This window comes from Aethina tumida, chromosome 3 (assembly GCF_024364675.1).
Source record: "Aethina tumida isolate Nest 87 chromosome 3, icAetTumi1.1, whole genome shotgun sequence".
Lineage (NCBI taxonomy): Eukaryota > Metazoa > Arthropoda > Insecta > Coleoptera > Nitidulidae > Aethina > Aethina tumida.
Genome location: NC_065437.1, coordinates 19,155,510 through 19,171,294, shown reverse-complemented (window position 1 = coordinate 19,171,294; position 15,785 = coordinate 19,155,510). Strand labels below are relative to the sequence as shown.

General features: G+C 27.7%; 4 protein-coding genes and 4 non-coding genes across 10 annotated transcripts; 1 reads left to right on the top strand and 7 right to left on the bottom strand.

Moving 5' to 3' along the window:
* Positions 1 to 1,047: 1,047 nt before the first annotated feature.
* Positions 1,048 to 3,395, top strand: LOC109609700 (uncharacterized). Of its 2 annotated transcripts, none has more exons than XM_020026420.2 (6): positions 1,048 to 1,173; positions 1,351 to 2,246; positions 2,294 to 2,376; positions 2,431 to 2,626; positions 2,692 to 3,005; positions 3,255 to 3,395. In XM_020026420.2, exons 1-6 carry the CDS (start codon positions 1,146 to 1,148, stop codon positions 3,382 to 3,384), a joined length of 1,647 nt encoding a protein of 548 aa, XP_019881979.2. In that variant the 5' UTR covers positions 1,048 to 1,145; the 3' UTR covers positions 3,385 to 3,395. The 2 variants fall into 2 exon arrangements, with proteins under 2 accessions (XP_019881979.2, XP_019881978.2); XM_020026419.2 differs by having other exon boundaries at positions 1,309 to 2,246.
* A 130-nt stretch (positions 3,396 to 3,525) lies between these two features.
* Positions 3,526 to 6,012, bottom strand: LOC109609696 (phosphopantothenate--cysteine ligase). The gene is made up of 5 exons (XM_020026414.2): positions 5,884 to 6,012; positions 5,572 to 5,800; positions 5,093 to 5,307; positions 4,853 to 5,038; positions 3,526 to 4,797 (listed from the first exon to the last, which is right to left on the bottom strand). The coding sequence occupies exons 1-5, from the start codon at positions 6,010 to 6,012 to the stop codon at positions 4,618 to 4,620; spliced, it is 939 nt and encodes a 312-aa protein (XP_019881973.1). The 3' UTR covers positions 3,526 to 4,617.
* A 241-nt stretch (positions 6,013 to 6,253) lies between these two features.
* Positions 6,254 to 6,875, bottom strand: LOC109609703 (cytochrome c oxidase subunit NDUFA4). Its single transcript, XM_020026424.2, has 3 exons — positions 6,715 to 6,875; positions 6,429 to 6,572; positions 6,254 to 6,373 (listed from the first exon to the last, which is right to left on the bottom strand). Exons 1-3 carry the CDS (start codon positions 6,754 to 6,756, stop codon positions 6,317 to 6,319), a joined length of 243 nt encoding a protein of 80 aa, XP_019881983.1. The 5' UTR covers positions 6,757 to 6,875; the 3' UTR covers positions 6,254 to 6,316.
* A 588-nt stretch (positions 6,876 to 7,463) lies between these two features.
* LOC109609691 (tRNA N(3)-methylcytidine methyltransferase METTL6) lies at positions 7,464 to 11,156 on the bottom strand. 2 transcript variants are annotated; one of them, XM_020026410.2, is made up of 12 exons: positions 10,187 to 11,155; positions 9,929 to 10,009; positions 9,706 to 9,747; positions 9,468 to 9,530; positions 9,237 to 9,285; positions 8,996 to 9,043; positions 8,780 to 8,818; positions 8,569 to 8,618; positions 8,338 to 8,389; positions 8,116 to 8,156; positions 7,784 to 7,835; positions 7,464 to 7,605 (listed from the first exon to the last, which is right to left on the bottom strand). In XM_020026410.2, exon 1 carries the CDS (start codon positions 10,997 to 10,999, stop codon positions 10,187 to 10,189), a length of 813 nt encoding a protein of 270 aa, XP_019881969.2. In that variant the 5' UTR covers positions 11,000 to 11,155; the 3' UTR covers positions 7,464 to 7,605; positions 7,784 to 7,835; positions 8,116 to 8,156; positions 8,338 to 8,389; positions 8,569 to 8,618; positions 8,780 to 8,818; positions 8,996 to 9,043; positions 9,237 to 9,285; positions 9,468 to 9,530; positions 9,706 to 9,747; positions 9,929 to 10,009. The 2 variants fall into 2 exon arrangements, with proteins under 2 accessions (XP_019881969.2, XP_049821361.1); XM_049965404.1 differs by lacking the exon at positions 9,929 to 10,009 and having other exon boundaries at positions 10,187 to 11,156.
* Positions 7,891 to 7,975, bottom strand: LOC126265181 (small nucleolar RNA snR60/Z15/Z230/Z193/J17). Its single transcript, XR_007547723.1, has one exon. It is a non-coding gene; the product is annotated as a small nucleolar RNA snR60/Z15/Z230/Z193/J17 (small nucleolar RNA).
* On the bottom strand, positions 8,218 to 8,302 carry LOC126265180 (small nucleolar RNA snR60/Z15/Z230/Z193/J17). Its single transcript, XR_007547722.1, has one exon. It is a non-coding gene; the product is annotated as a small nucleolar RNA snR60/Z15/Z230/Z193/J17 (small nucleolar RNA).
* On the bottom strand, positions 8,876 to 8,959 carry LOC126265182 (small nucleolar RNA snR60/Z15/Z230/Z193/J17). The gene has a single exon (XR_007547724.1). It is a non-coding gene; the product is annotated as a small nucleolar RNA snR60/Z15/Z230/Z193/J17 (small nucleolar RNA).
* LOC126265179 (small nucleolar RNA snR60/Z15/Z230/Z193/J17) lies at positions 9,348 to 9,430 on the bottom strand. Its single transcript, XR_007547721.1, has one exon. It is a non-coding gene; the product is annotated as a small nucleolar RNA snR60/Z15/Z230/Z193/J17 (small nucleolar RNA).
* Positions 11,157 to 15,785: the final 4,629 nt, after the last annotated feature.

Here is a 15,785-nt window from a genome sequence, read left to right as displayed (position 1 = left end):
TTTTTTAACAAGGGCTTTAGAAGAACCTCTAACCATATGCAAATATGAGTTGTAAAAGTTATTATTAAAAAACTGGTTGAGCCCCTTGAAATATTATATATCCGCATTTCCAAAACTGAACTTTGTGGGAGTACATTATTAAACCCTTTAGTTAAGTTTATACATATTCATGAATATCAAAAATAAAAGAAATATATCCATACCTTTTATATACTTAAATTCACAAACGAATGACTATATCAAAATCATTTATAAAATATTAGAACACATTTGTGTTATTATTAGATATGATAAAATACTAATATAATTAAAATGATAAACAATAAGATATTTATTGATAAAGTCTTATCTTACACCTATCTTAAATTCTCATTATAATGTTAACCAAAACACGTTTCTCTTTATAATTAATATTTACAATTTTTAACAATTATTATTAACAATGTGAATGTTTAACGTAGAATTTATAAACAATTCTACTTAAGTGGCCTAAACTAACAAGAGGTGGTACGAATAATAATTCTTTGTATGTACCAAAACCTACTGAGTAATGTTTTAGGCCTGAAAATTGAAGAAATCATACGAACAAATTTTGTATAGCAAATCCACAACCATTAAAAATGCTTTATACCAAAATTCATAAAAAAGCTAATCATGTTCATAATTCTGTGAAAATCACATTATTTTTATGAATTTATTTTTTTAACAATTAGTCTATGGAAGAAACTGTCAAAAGTAGCATAAATAATCTTTTTTGAATTTGATTAAAAAGAAAAATAAATTGTGAAGATAATTTTGTTAATTATTAAATTTTATTTCATATTTCAAAACCTAAAGCATTAATTAACATTTTCAATTTCAATTTTTCAATTGAAATTTATATCATAAATTTAAATTTTTATTAATATTATAATTATATTGTTAATAATTATTTCATTATTATAATAATAATAATAAAATTAAATTTTATTATTTTTAAAATAATAATGTGTAAAACGATGACAATACTAAATTTTTTAACCTAAATTTTGTTAATTTTGTCATATACTTCACTCATTTTCATCACTTCTATGTCCGAGTTTTCATCTTCGAATGTGTTAAAAGGCCTACACAACAACCTATAATTATGATTAAATATAAATGTTATGTATTTCAAAAAGGTTCCAATGTCTGGTAAGATACTGTCCTTAATATATTACAATTTGATTAGTACGTCAATGTGACAAATTTACATACAATCTACATTTTTAAAAATATATTCAAATATTTAACGATTTTTATTTTAAGATATTAATTTTAATATTTTAGCTGAGATGCAGTCCGCAAATGATCACTTCCCGTTAATTTCAGATAGTATATATAGCACAAATCATGAATTTAGAAGAAGTTTGGGTGAACATTTGTTGAAAAAAGAACGTCAACCTTCCATAAAACAAGAAGAAACCAGCACTCAAACAAGCAAAACTATTTTACAGTTAGCTCAGTTAGAATTAGGTGATATGTCTCCGGATAGTTTAAGCCCCAAAACCGACCAACATGATCCTGACAGTCCTGTTGGATCCATCCAAGCTGAGGCTTACATCGAAAATCTGTATCTACCCTACAGTAGAAAGAGTCAAGTGCTTGACAGCGTTAACTCTGAAGAAACCTTGCAGGAATCATTTAAACAGGGGAATACGCTTTTGCAAAAATTTCTGGAAAAACGCTCAAAGCACGATTTAAAACAAACGGATGCAGTAAATACAACAAACCCATCAACATTAACAACCCTGAACCTAATTGGAACTAACAAACTCAAAAGCAGTTCTTGTGTCGAAAATCTCTCAGTGCAAAATGAACCGGAGAGAAAAGTTAGAAGTGGACATTTTACTCTCAAGTCTGTAAAAGAGAATTTTGCAAAAGCAGACAACTCATTCAACCATTTTTTACAACAAAAATATACGTTGCATATAAATGACGACAGGAACTTTAACCGCCAACGTTTCGAAGTTGATCCGAATTCTATATCCTTCATGTCACCGACAATTTCAAGTCAAAACAAAAATAAAATGATTGAAATTGAAGCCACCCAAAGTCGTATATCACCCGTGCGAAAAGACAATTCATTCGGTAGTGGAAAACACGAACTTCAACCTAATATAAAAATACCATTCACAGATTGTGATGTAGGGAGTACGCATGATTCACAATCATTATCTGGAAGCACATTTCGAGAAGATAAACTGAACTTAAGTCTTGGTGACGATGTATGTAAATTCACATTCGTTTAAATTGTCTAATTAATTAATTATAGGGATACACTGACTTGAATCCTACTTCTCCAAAGCATTATTTAGTAATTAATCAAGCCATGCACAAAATACGTTCTGATGACTGGTAAAATAACTAAACATAGTTTATTAGAAAATAAATCTAAGTTCGTATATTTAGGACTGCAAGTTTACATGGTCTTTTAGAGATAGTTGAGATATGTAAAAAAGCGACTCCAGAGAGTATATATCCGCAAATGACATCTGTAAATCAAAAATTAATTGAGTTGTTAAAAAGCTCCAGATCCCATGTATGTCGTACTGCATGTCAAGCTGCGGGACATCTTTTTGAACTTATTGGAGATACTAGGAGGCCGGTGAATATATTTTCTATTTTATCTATTAAGTAATTAAAATAAATTAAAATCTATTATGTGTTTAGGAATTTGACGAGATAGTGGACATTCTTCTATGTAGAACAGCCGACTCCAACAAGTTTATTCGGCAAGATGCGAATTTAGCCCTAGATTGCATGGTGACTCACATTTCACCAATACATTCTGTGCGAGCTTTGTGCTCGAAAGGTCCCTCTCATAAAAATTGTCTGGTGCGACTTGCGGTGGCTAGATTGCTAATCTGTATGACTGTAATAACTGGCGTTGAAAAAATTATGTGCCCTACAGGAAACGACCATACGAGGAGAAGGCTTTTTATGAATATGTACAAGTTTATATGTGATAAACACTTGGATACGAGGTAATTGTAAATTTACATTTTTTATCCACATCATACAATTTATTATTACGAAATTTTTATATATCTATTTTTAAATTATAAACTATTTCGTGTTATACAACTTTGTGATTGCAACGTGAAGACAGTTTGATAAAAATCGCTTACATAAATGTATAATCTAAAATTTGCTTATAGATTATTTATCATTCTCTATTTAAATTTTGTTAGTTACAAGTCTATTTAATTTTTTGATCAATTTTGCTGTTTCAGGAAGATGGGCCATCGACTGTATATGCTTTTGAGTAAGGACCGGAATTTTGAAACGCATACAAAAAAGTATTTAGAGAGGGATGAAATAATTTTGATGATGAAAAATTTGAAAATTATTAACAATAAATAGTTATAAACAAGTTTGCATGTTGGTTTTAAAAGGTGATATCAGTTTAATTGATGCAGTATCCAAATATCGCAAGATGTATTCAATTTTAAATAAATTTTGGAGCAGTAGAATGTTTCTTCATTGGTGGAAAAAATGCACAAGAACAATTAAATATTTTTAATAAAATAATAAATTAAAATGTGCCACAATAATAAAATTAACAATAGAAGTATATACATATAAAAATAACTTTACAAAATGTATACAATTTACAAAAAATTATTTGTTTAAAATGATCTACCACAAGAAAACTGGCACAAATATACATTTATACAACTATAACATTTATACTGTTTTCATTGGCCACTATATTTATAACATTAAGTTTATTAAAATAAGTTACAAAACGACAAATAAATGCTTTTTCCCTTAAATAATATGATCACACCCTGTCCCAATTTGCTAAAACCACTACCTTGGTAAAAAAGTCTACAAAATAAAACATATGATATGTGGAAATGGTCAATTCAAGTATCTATTTCAAGTTGTTCATGCGCGAGTTTTGAAAAAATGCAATAAAATACATTTTGTACCTAAAGTCTATAATAAATATACATTACATAGCCAGATTGGACTTTAAAAACGATCTAAAATATTTTGGTCATAATATAACCACATATCATTTAAATCTTACAGTATCTTACATTTTTTTGTACATCATGACATATGTAAATTATTTTATTGAAATAAAATGCTCATATTTGTTTTCATGGAATCAAAATGAGCTCGTCTAAAAACAGGAATAATAGGAATGACGCACATGATTTAAGGCTTTTATGCATCACCTTTCTAAAACATAAAGTAAATAAGTTATTGTTTTTTGTGTTTAATCATTCTGATCATTCCCACATCTATAAAATAAGCAATTAACTTGTTTACACAATTTAGTTTTGAAAAGGCGTTGCTCTTAATTTACTTACAAGTTTAGATAAAATAGTTAGTTACCACAATATTTCTTCTACATCAAAGACATAATATTACTAAAAATGCATAATTAGAATTTTGTTCCCATTTTTTGGTAGCAAATCCCTTACATCAACAACTTGGTTTTCGAAATTCAACTAAGACAATAGTACCCTGATAAAATGATTATCTAAAAGTTTCTTATCGACCAGTCGCACTGTTAAGAACATCGAACATTAATACTTGAGCTTATGTAACTCGATATAGGATCCATAGTAAAGTTTAGATACATCAATATTTGTGGCTTTTCATGAATTCCGAATGGCTGGCTATCACGTTTGAGACAATCATATCTTCGATTTCTATGCCATTTAACATTTGTTCTCTTGTAAGCACCAACTCAAAATTATTGTCAGGAGTGACGAACACGACTCTGGTGCTTCGAGTTTGAAGTATATTTCCAATAACCAACTAAAATAATTATTTTTTACTATTACAGGCATAAAATTGTAAAAAGTGACATTACCTTATGTTTATATTTAGCTAATGCCTCTCTAGCTTTTGGGATCAGTATATGTTCATCAGTCTCTAATTTAAATGATACTACAAATGCATGAGGTACCCATAGACTCACCAAAGGTGCTAATAATTTTGGCACTAATTGTAGTTGTATATTAGGAACTCCAGCTCCAGACTGCATTTTATGAGTAGGCTAAAATATAAATAAATTTTATTTTTTTAAAACAACTATAAAATAATAAAATACCATTTGATTAGATGGTACATAAAAGTCAGAAACTGCAGCTGCCATATACAAGAGGGCTGAGGATTCAAAGCTAGCAAGGCATTCACAAGCTGCACGTAGTAACCAAAAATAATCAGAAACAGTTGTGAAGTTTATGTATAGAATTCTGCCACCCTCTTGGGCATTTTTGTATCTGGCTAATACTGGTGCCAAAACATCCACACTGTCAGGTTTCACTGTAATTAAAAAACTCTAAATGATTTCAAAATTTTAAAAAATGATGTTTATAAAATCAAATTTATATAACTTTAAGTTATGCAATTCAACAATTTCTTATATTTATTAGTAGTTTTACGTTTTATAAATTATATAATATATTATACTATATTATATATATTCCCATTTATTAATGAAAAGATTAATTTGAATAATATTATTAAGTGGTCAAAGTTCACTTCAATAAAAATCAAAAATTTTATAAAAGCAGTTCTTTAACGAACCTGTTATCGACGTGTTTGGTCCTCTTTCATGTAATTCGAGCATATCCATAAGTTTCTGTCCATTAAAATGCCTGGTGTAGGGCTCCAATGACTTGAGTCGATGCATGAATATGACTGTGTATCCATGTTCCAAAAAGTATTCAGCAGAGGCAGCTCCTCTAGTGCCTGCACTAAAATTGTCTACAAATCTCACAGTATTGTGTTCAAGAGGTACTGTAGTGCCTCCAGACTAAAAAAAAACATTTCCTAGTTTTAAAAATATGTAAATATAACCTCACATTTAAAGAAATTTATATTTATGAATGTTCTTACCGTTATTAATACAATTCTTTGTCCAGTCTTTTTGTGTCTATCACAAAATTCTTTTAAAAGACTTCTGTTATCTTCAAAGTCGGTCGGAGGAAGATGAGTAGCATAAAATTCTTCCCAGTGTGAAGCCATTTTGCCTACTGCTTTGTAAGCAACGTTCACGGAAATGATACCGATTGGATTTCTCATTTTTTGAGAACATTATCAATAATCATGCCTAACTATTGAAAATTAAGTATACATTTACCAAATCTTTAAATAAGACTACAGTGTATTTATTAATCAATACATATTTTTTAGTTTTAAATTAAATTACTAAATTAATGTTCTTCATATTTATTCACTACTATATATTAATACAATAAATAAAACATTTCTATAATATTTACAACTTTATTTAAACATAAGGGTACAGTACGACTAAGGATTACATTTTCTAATATTTTGGAGCTGGGCTCTCCAATTTGGAATAGTCCACATTTGGAGAGTAGAACTGAAACAAACAGTATTAGTAAAAGGTAATTACATATGCATATGTACTGGCTTACTTTATACTGCTTAGCTCTGAATTCTTCATTGGAAATGTCTCCTCTACGGTCCCATTGTACATCAGGGTTACGGACAGCCAAGCGGAAGGTGTAGAAACCAGCACCAAGGCAACCTAATCCCACGCAGAAGTATAATGGGATCAGCTGAAGAAAAAATATATTATTACGTTTTAAACAATAAAATTTGATTAATAAAAATTCCTATTTTTGTCAGTCAAATAACCTCCCTAGGTTATGTCTAAAATTAATTTCTGGAAACAATAGACAACAAATTTTTATTACTTACAGCTTTGTGCTTCTTAAGACTTTGAAGAGACAATCCCTGCATATTCGCAAAGCTTTGGTTGCTAAATAAACTGATATTTAACCCAGAAAAATCCAAGGGTAATGGCGCAGATAGCAATACGTAACCGCCAGATAAAGACGAGAGAACGAACTATTTTGAAAGATAGACAGAGAAAGTTGCAATTGTCAAATTGTGATATTGTCAATTATATAACGTTGGAAAAAGTAACTACAAGTACTTGTTAAATTTCAAAAATTCATTATTATTTATTATTTCCAACCGTAAAATTTTTAAATAGATATTATAGACACGAGTTTAATAAATTTTTTATTATATTATAACTATAGCATTTTTTGTATTACAGTTTCCTGGCGGTTTATTTGAATTTTAAAAACTCGTGAGTGAAGAAATAATCTCCGCTTCAAAATTCTGCAGATATATTCATTAATAATAAATTTTTAATTACAAAAAAGGGAACAATTACTAATATTTAATATACTTCATTAAATTAAATATTTTCAATTCATGATGCTCCAACTTTATTAATTAAATATGATTGCATACATGATTTAGACCCTCAAAGAAATTCATCTATTACGTTACTTTATTTGTATTGCAGAATAACCCTCATTAACACTAGAATAGAATTATCTGAACATATTCAAGTTGAATTTCTACCGAAAATGATTGGTCAAACATTCAAAAATAATAACTTTTTGTTAGGTTATATAAAAAATAAAACAAATATATTGAATAATATTTTTATTTAACAAAAGTCAAACAACATTTATTTCTCTTTTAATTCTTCGTATTATAAATGTATATTGTTGTAATAATGGAACACTAATGAAGTCTCTGAAGCGCCCATATGAAGTGTACAAATTTGCACACCTGAAAAAGAAGTCACAATTAGTTTAAGAAAATATAGATATTTAAAATAAATGGAATGATGATAATAATCAGTAAAATTTGTCGACATGTATTTTTCAGTCGCAAATTACCATAAGCATCATGTTTAAATAGTATATGAATGAATATTTTTAAAATATCAATTCAAATATGTACTTACTAAAGATTATGAATTTATTATTTTCAATCTTCAGGTTGAAGCCATTTGGGAGCTGAAATTTTAAATATTATTAGTAATTGTCTTCTTACTTTTATAAAATGAATAAATTAATTTATAATCAGATAGGAGCGAAAGACATGAAATGTATAATCAGGGATTTCATCTGAACTATAAGGTCATCATATAAATTAACGGTAGTAAATAATTTTACCTTTTGTAAAAATCTTATATATATATATATATATATATATATATGTAATACATTTTTTTGATAATTTACGAAAATTTAAACAATTAAATATTGTTGAAATTTTATTATTTTAAAAACTTACTTTTTCAATTTTCCTCCAAAGGTTGTCAAATATAAAGACCTCTGAAAAAGTATGGATTTATTAAAATAAAGGTCGATAACAGACTAACTAGTAATATAAAATTTAAAAAATCAGATAGGAGCGAAAGACATTAGGATGTATAATCAAAGTTATATCATTTGAACTATAAGCTCATCATTTCAGTTGATTTTTATTTAAAAAAAAACTAATATATAAAAATACCTGTGTTGGACTTGAATTTCTCCATTCAGTAATTTAAAGTTGTTATGGAAATCTGAAACAAAAAACTACTTATTAAAATGTTGCTTAGTAAACAATAAATTCCATATAACCACATTAAATATCAGAAATTAGTGGTTAGACAATGTGACTTCATAGAATTCAGAGTGGTGCATGTCAATCATCATGCTTTATTTTTATTTGAAATATTATTTATCTGTTGAATTTAATTACCTGTTATTTAAATGTTGAATTCAAAAGGTCTCACACATCAGAATCCATACCTAGAAAAATGTAATGTTGAAAACTTTGGAAATAAAATTACAAAATAGTTGCTACTTTTTAAATTCAGTTTAGTGGCTTCTTTCTCTGCAATGCAATTCAGAGTGGTGCATGCCATTCATCATTAAACAAGTGATGAATTATAAATATTAAAGATACTTACATGTTTTCTTCTGCTGAGTGGCTTAGTTATTTATGAAATCTGAAAATAATTAAGTAATCAATAATGTTACAAAAACGAAATAGTAAAATAATACGTTTATCAAATCAGATAGGAGCGAAAGACAAAAATGTGTATAATCAAAGTTCTTTCATCTGAACTATAAGCTCATCATTCAAAAGAAATAATAATAATGTAACAATATTAGAGGGAACTCACCATTAAGAGAATCAGGAAACCATTGAAGTTAGAATTTCATCTTTTGACCTGTAATAAAAAAATCGTTTAGTAATTTGCAACAAAAAAGTACAATTTTGATTTCATTTTTAAGAGTACTCAGTTTAGTGGCTTCTTTATCTGCACAAAAATTCAGAGTGGTGCATGCCATTCATCAGTATATTTAAAATTGGAGGAATATTTAAGGAAGTAATTTATTTCATAAAAATTCAAGAACACTTACTTTTTTTAATTGGATAAAAGTTGCTTTGATTTAGTGTATGTGATTACTCCTGAAAAAAATATATATTATATAGGGATTTATAATTATTTAAATTTAATTAGATATTATAAACAGTTAATTCAGTTAGGAGCGAAAGACAAGCATTGTGTAATCAAATGTATTCATTTGAACTATGCTCTCATCATGATTGATGTTATATATTTATAAAAGACAATTTGTAATTAAAATTACCTTTTTGGATTGTTTTTAATATCCATAATATCCTTAATATCTTCTCCAGAATAATAATCTAACCTGAAATTAAGCAAACTGTTAATATTGACGAAAACCAATAAAATAAAATAATAAGAATAATATTAATTCAGTTGGTAGTGCATGTAAAAATATAATCATTACATTCATTTTTCGGTGTAAAAATTCATCACATTGAAGTATATTTAGATATTAAAAATAAAATAATAATATTTACCTCATTTTCATCTTTTCATTTCTTAATAAACCAGTTTACGATCTGAAACAATAGAAAGGATGTTTAATTTTTGTAAATTTACAGAATACCTTTAAAAACATATTTTTCAGTTTCAGTTGGTAGTGCATGTTAAAGAATAATCATTATATTCATACAGTGGTGTAAGAATTTCATCATGAAAATTTATTTACATTTACATTTAATAAAAAACTGAAATACTTACTTTATTGTATTTTATTTTTTCTGGTTCTCTAGGGTAACCTAATTGACTGTTCACTTATACCAATTTTTTTATTGAGCCAATCTGTGAAATAAAATTCGTATTAACAAATATTTTATAAAGTTTCTATTATTATCTACATACAAAAGTACATCAGTTGGTAGTGCATGTTAAAAGAATAATCACTAATTTCATAAAGTGGTGTAAGAGTGTCATCATAATAATTGAATAAAAAATTATTTGAAAAAATAAAATACTCACTCATTTGCAAATTTTCTTAGCTTTTGTCTGCACAAATATTCTTGGTACATCAATATTTTCTTTTTTATTGATGGTTCTTCGATGAATGTATGAGTTATCAACTACTACAAAGCCAGCTTCTTCAAATATAGTCTTAACAAACTCCACAGAGAAGTAATAACTTCTTGTACCATCCTGCCTCATGTAAAAGTTCTCTGATATTTTATGGCCCGCCTTAAAACGAAGTTGTGCCATATCATATAATCCATAGTCTCGAAACAGAACAATCCCTCCATCTTTTAAGAATGTGTGGATAGTTTTCAAAGTCTTGACAAATTTATTAGGATGTATAGCAGATAGGACAAATATTAACGTAGCAATATCAACACTTTCAGGTTCTACTTGTGTTAGGATTTCATCAGAGGTTATGTCTCCTTGAAAGGCTCTGATAGTTTCTTCATTATACAAAGTGTTCGACTTCACCATCTCAATTGCACGTGGTGATAAATCGCAGACTAACGCAAAAATGTTCAAATTTTCTTCAATAAGGGGAAAAATAAAATTGCCTACCCCACATCCTATTTCGAAAATCGTTCTTCTCTGGTCCATGTTTCCATCTAGAAGCTCACAGAACTCTCTGGTGGTCCAATGGCGGTCTTTAAAAAAACGTGTCTCATTTCTTTTGTAGAACAGATCCCAATGCTTCTTAGCCTGAAGTTCGAGCATCTGTGCCTTATGGTCACTGACTAGTCGTTGATCTTGAGATTTGAGGCGTTCCCGGTCTTCATCGGTCAGCACTTTCGGAGTGGTTGTAGATGTAGCCACATTTTCCATCTTGTTTGTAAAATATCGCAATAGATCACTTAATTATGTTAACTAGGTACGTATTTGTAAAAAACAAATTACAAACATGATGGGATTGGTTGGATAAATTCAGATTTTTTGTGACTGTACACGACGATGGTTCTGATAAAAAGAACATAAAAACACGTGGTTTCTAAAATTACAACTTTGTACCCTCTGCGTTGATAATTGGAACTATTAATAGGAATCTGAAACACAGATGGTCGTGACATCTTACGGCTCCTAAATAATAATATCATATAGTTTTCAATACATGCTTATGTAAGATTTGAAATTGTAAAGAAAATTGTAAATGCCCTACATTTTAGAGTCTACAACACTGAAAAAAGGAATTTCTAATACTGATAATCTTGCAGTTTAAATGGATATAAGAAATCACTCATGAAGATGGAATTCAAATATGGTTTACTAGTTAAAATGAACTTTTATATTAACACTTATTTTTTAGGGTAATTTTAATTATAATTTAATATAACATTATTTTTCAAAGTATGAACAATTACTATTTTTGGTAAAGTTGCAGAATCGGTCACTCTAAGGAACATTATCTAGCGCATGCGTCGTGAGGCGCTGATTTCGCGCTTCTTGAACATTTTGAAGTGCAGTGTTGTCGGTTTGCAACGGTCAAAATATTCGAATCATTTTTTATGGTTGAATTATTGTTGTGTTGTTGTGTATGTATTATACTTTTTATTTTTTTGGTAAGTATAGTATTTCTTCTAATTTGATGATTATTGTTCGTTATTAAAATATTATACTTTACAGATTATATTCTCATGGCGTTTTTAAAAACAATATATTATTCCTATTCTTCTGCTAATTACTTTCTTAATTTATTTGTATGCTCATTTAATATATTTTACTTTATAGATCTTTCTCATTTTTAAAATATTTTACTTTTATTCCTTTAGTAAGATTATTTTTAATTTGTTAGCAGTCATATTTTAAGTTATCTTACTTTATAGATTATTTGTGTGCTGCATTTATTATTTTTTTTGTACAATCTTAATATAGGACCATGACTGTTCCTCGGAAGATCTGTTTCCATCGTACCTTCACGAATTCATATGGAGAAATAAATTTAAAAATCATAATATGTTTATGAGCATTTTAAATTGTATCAGGAAGCAATATCCAGTGGAATAGATTTTTTTGTTTTAATTGATTTTGTTTTTTATTATAAAATACATAAATATATCTTTTTTGTTAATTTTATATTAATGTTGTAAATTTACCTAATTATTTAATAAAGAACTTTTAATTAGATAGTTAAACTATCAAAGAAATATAGAGTAAATAAAAAATGAATATACTAATTATAAAGTGATTTGCCGAATTTTATCTCTTTTCGAATTCAACCACATAAATAATATAAGTCATACATGAAAAACATAATAAATTACATATATATTTTTCTAAAAATCATTTCTCTACATATTTCGTTAAAAATGAAATCTGGCAACTATGCTGTCTAAAATCTCCGAAACAGACGATTTCAAATCCAGTTGACGCATGCGCTACAAATATTCCTTAGAGTGACCGATTCTGCAACTTTACCCTATTTTTTCTTACTACCTCGGTCGAAAGTGCGTATTTTGCTCCCCGGTTCCGCGGCAGAAAAATACTATTTTCTGCCGCGGAACCGGGGAGCAAAATACGCACTTTCGACCGAGGTAGTAAGAAAAATAGTATACACTACACGGGAAGAAAGTTTGAGAGCCCTGCCCTGCGCGCCATCTATCTATCATCTATCTAATATGTCGCGCAGTGCAGGAATCTCAAACTTTCTTCCCTTGTAGTGTAAAATACTATTAATTACCATTTAGTTCGACTTTATCTTAAATAAAGATGTTAAGTAAAATAAATATAAAATAAAAATAATAATTTAAAAATTTCATTTCCAATACATTATTTTTTTTATTTAAGTATGTTATAAGCGAATAGAAAATTATTGATAGATGATAGAAATAATTTTAATATGTTTGTGTCAGTTCATATTAAAATAAAATATTTACAACATTAATAATAGAGAATAAGATTTAAATCTTCAAAACATTTAACATTTTTATACTAAGAGTCTATATTATTACACTAGTTTACAAGGGAGGTAAACAGTATGTTATAAGCGAATAGAAAATTATTGATAGATGATAAATATAATAAACTCTTTTTTAATAGAGAATTGAAAATATAAAAAAATAATACGAAAAATATTTTTAGACAGCTTATTTTATTTTATCTTTACAAATTGTTGTACATCCCTTTAAAATATATGATTTTTACGTTTGTTAAATAATATGTGAAGTTAATTATTATAATTTTTTGACCAGTTTTCAAACAGAATTTGTTAATATAAAATCGGATCTCTTCCGGAAAATATTGATTTCAGTTGAAAATAATTGTGATGTTCTTGTAATTACATAAACCCCAATGTGGACCAATAATACTAATACCAAAATACTAATTTGTTGATATACATTTGCAAACGTTTGATTTTAACAATTTTGTAAGTAAATGTGCATCAAGTCAAGATTTGTTTGTAAAATTATTGTAAGTAACTTTTAGTTTAAATACAAATTAATATCTGAATACGATTAAAAAACAAATGTACTAATTTTGGGACAAAAACTTAAACGACTTAAGGATTCTTTGTTATCAAATTTATAAAGAAATTATTTTGTTCTGAATTGACACAAAATTTTTAAAAAAAGAATTTTTCTAATCAATAATAATATTAAATTCTTATTATTATATGTACTTACTGTCTTCAAGTGTTTGTTCATGGACAGTTATTAATTTTTATCACATTTTTTAACTAAACGTATGTACAAACATTGTGTTATTTCTATTCGATAGTATTCGAACCAAAATTCGGATTTTGCATTTGTTCGTGCGACACTGACGGAGAAAGAAATACATGTTAATGAGTATTAGAGAAAGATAAAGATTGCATCAGAGTTGTGCCAATCAAGTAGGCTGTGCATTTTTTATAGACAGTAGTCAAATTCGTAGCATTTAGTTCACTTTGAAGCATTCCGATAAGGTGTGCAGTGACAATTATTAAGCTTGGAGTTAATAATGTAAGTTTTTACTAATTAATTAAAATTATATAATTATACATAAAAAGACTGTGGGTTATATAAAATCAATTGAAATATGCAATAACATTGAATTTCAAAACTTAAAATTTATAAAATTAGTGTAAGTTACCCTTAGTTTAAATACAAATTAATACCTGCGATGAGATTAAAAAAGAAATGTATTAATTTTGGCACAAAGACATAAGGATTCTTTGTAATCAAATTTATTAAGAAATTATTTTGTTTTGAACTGTCACAAAATTTTTAAAACTGTTTGTAAGAAATAATTTTTCTAATCTATAATAATATTAATTCCTTATAATTTACGACAGCCCTTAAGCGGTTGTTGATAAATAGTTATTGATTTTTACGACATTTTTTAATTAAATTAAATTTCTTTTCGATACTACTCTACTCAAAATTCGGATTTTGCATTTGTTTGTGCAACAGCGACAGAGAAAGAAATACATGTTAAGGAGTATTAGGGAAGGATGAAAATTTCAATAAAGTTGTGCCAACCAAGTAAGCTGTGCATTTTTTATGGATGAAGTCATTAATTTTTTTTTGAAGCATTTCAATAAGATGTGTAGTGACAATTATTGTAACATTACCTATGCAGATTAAAATTTGAAATTTGTAAAACCAGTGTAAGTTACTCTTAATTTAAAAATAAATATAATATCTGGGATACGATTAATTTGGTTTAAAGACTTGGGTATTCTTTGTTACGAAATTTACTAAGAAATTATTTTGTTCTGAACACATACAAAATTTTTAAAACTGTTTTTACGAACGAATACGATAAGGGACAGAGATAGGATATTAATAGTAATAAATAATAATATTGATTTTTAAGTAAATATTGATTTTAATTGATTATTTTTGAATGATTTTAGATGGGTCTTTAACAAGACTAATTAACCGAGCAACTGGAATCGCGAAGTTTTTCTACATATGAGTTTGTTATATGTTTAGATTAGTGGTAGGATTCACTCTCTTGCGTTCGGGCTGTTGAGTGGATAGGACGTGCGGTTACTTAATCAAAATCTAGGTAGGAATTTTTACATATTACGTTCATTTTGTACTAATATCTGTGTTTGTTCTGTTTGTTTTTTTTTTATGTCGAAGAGGGGAAAGTCTTATAAAAGACTGAAAACTCCTCTCCGGGCACCGATCCCGAAGATCATAGCCAAAAGACGGACCTATATGCAAGGCATATACGGGGGTACTGAACCAGTCCACGGACGCATCTATATTATGATCAATCACTGGTATCATTGGAAAAACGATAAGGAAACAGAGATAGGACATTAATAGTAATAAATAATATTATTGATTTTCAAGAAAAAGTGTGAATTTAATTGATTGTTTGTGAATAATTCCAGGTGGTTTCTGAACAAGACTAATTAATCGAGCAATTGGCATCGCAAAGTAAGTTTTTCTACATATTACAAGTTTTGTTACCGTAAAATCAATCTTTAGGTTGGTTTTAAACGACACATACTTAATGTATTTGCTTTAGATATGACAAATTAATGTTTATTGATTGATTATTGAAGAAATACTTTTTTATCTTACAGAAGTAATCAAAGCCATTAGAAATATAAAGAAGTAATCTATCCTCAATGTTTTAACCATTAAAAGGGCATTTTTTAAGTATTTAATACTCTATTTGG

What these genes read in the sequence shown, in the direction of transcription:
- LOC109609700 (XM_020026419.2), top strand. Translation starts at nt 1,146, where the DNA reads ATGTATTTCAAAAAGGTTCCAATGTCTG. An exon ending in CAAAAAGGTTCCAATGTCTG is followed by an intron (nt 1,174 to 1,308) that starts GTAAGATACTGT and finishes TTAATATTTTAG; the next exon opens with CTGAGATGCAGTCCGCAAAT. An exon ending in AAAATACGTTCTGATGACTG is followed by an intron (nt 2,377 to 2,430) that starts GTAAAATAACTA and finishes TCGTATATTTAG; the next exon opens with GACTGCAAGTTTACATGGTC.
- LOC109609696 (XM_020026414.2), bottom strand. Translation starts at nt 6,012, where the DNA reads ATGGCTTCACACTGGGAAGAATTTTATGCTACTCATCTTCCTCCGACC. An exon ending in AAAGAATTGTATTAATAACG is followed by an intron (nt 5,801 to 5,883) that starts GTAAGAACATTC and finishes GTTTTTTTTTAG; the next exon opens with TCTGGAGGCACTACAGTACC. An exon ending in ACCAAACACGTCGATAACAG is followed by an intron (nt 5,308 to 5,571) that starts GTTCGTTAAAGA and finishes TTTTAATTACAG; the next exon opens with TGAAACCTGACAGTGTGGAT.
- LOC109609703 (XM_020026424.2), bottom strand. Translation starts at nt 6,756, where the DNA reads ATGCAGGGATTGTCTCTTCAAAGTCTTAAGAAGCACAAAGCT. An exon ending in GTCTTAAGAAGCACAAAGCT is followed by an intron (nt 6,573 to 6,714) that starts GTAAGTAATAAA and finishes TTTTTTCTTCAG; the next exon opens with CTGATCCCATTATACTTCTG. An exon ending in TCAGAGCTAAGCAGTATAAA is followed by an intron (nt 6,374 to 6,428) that starts GTAAGCCAGTAC and finishes TGTTTGTTTCAG; the next exon opens with TTCTACTCTCCAAATGTGGA.
- LOC109609691 (XM_049965404.1), bottom strand. Translation starts at nt 10,999, where the DNA reads ATGGAAAATGTGGCTACATCTACAACCACTCCGAAAGTGCTGACCGAT.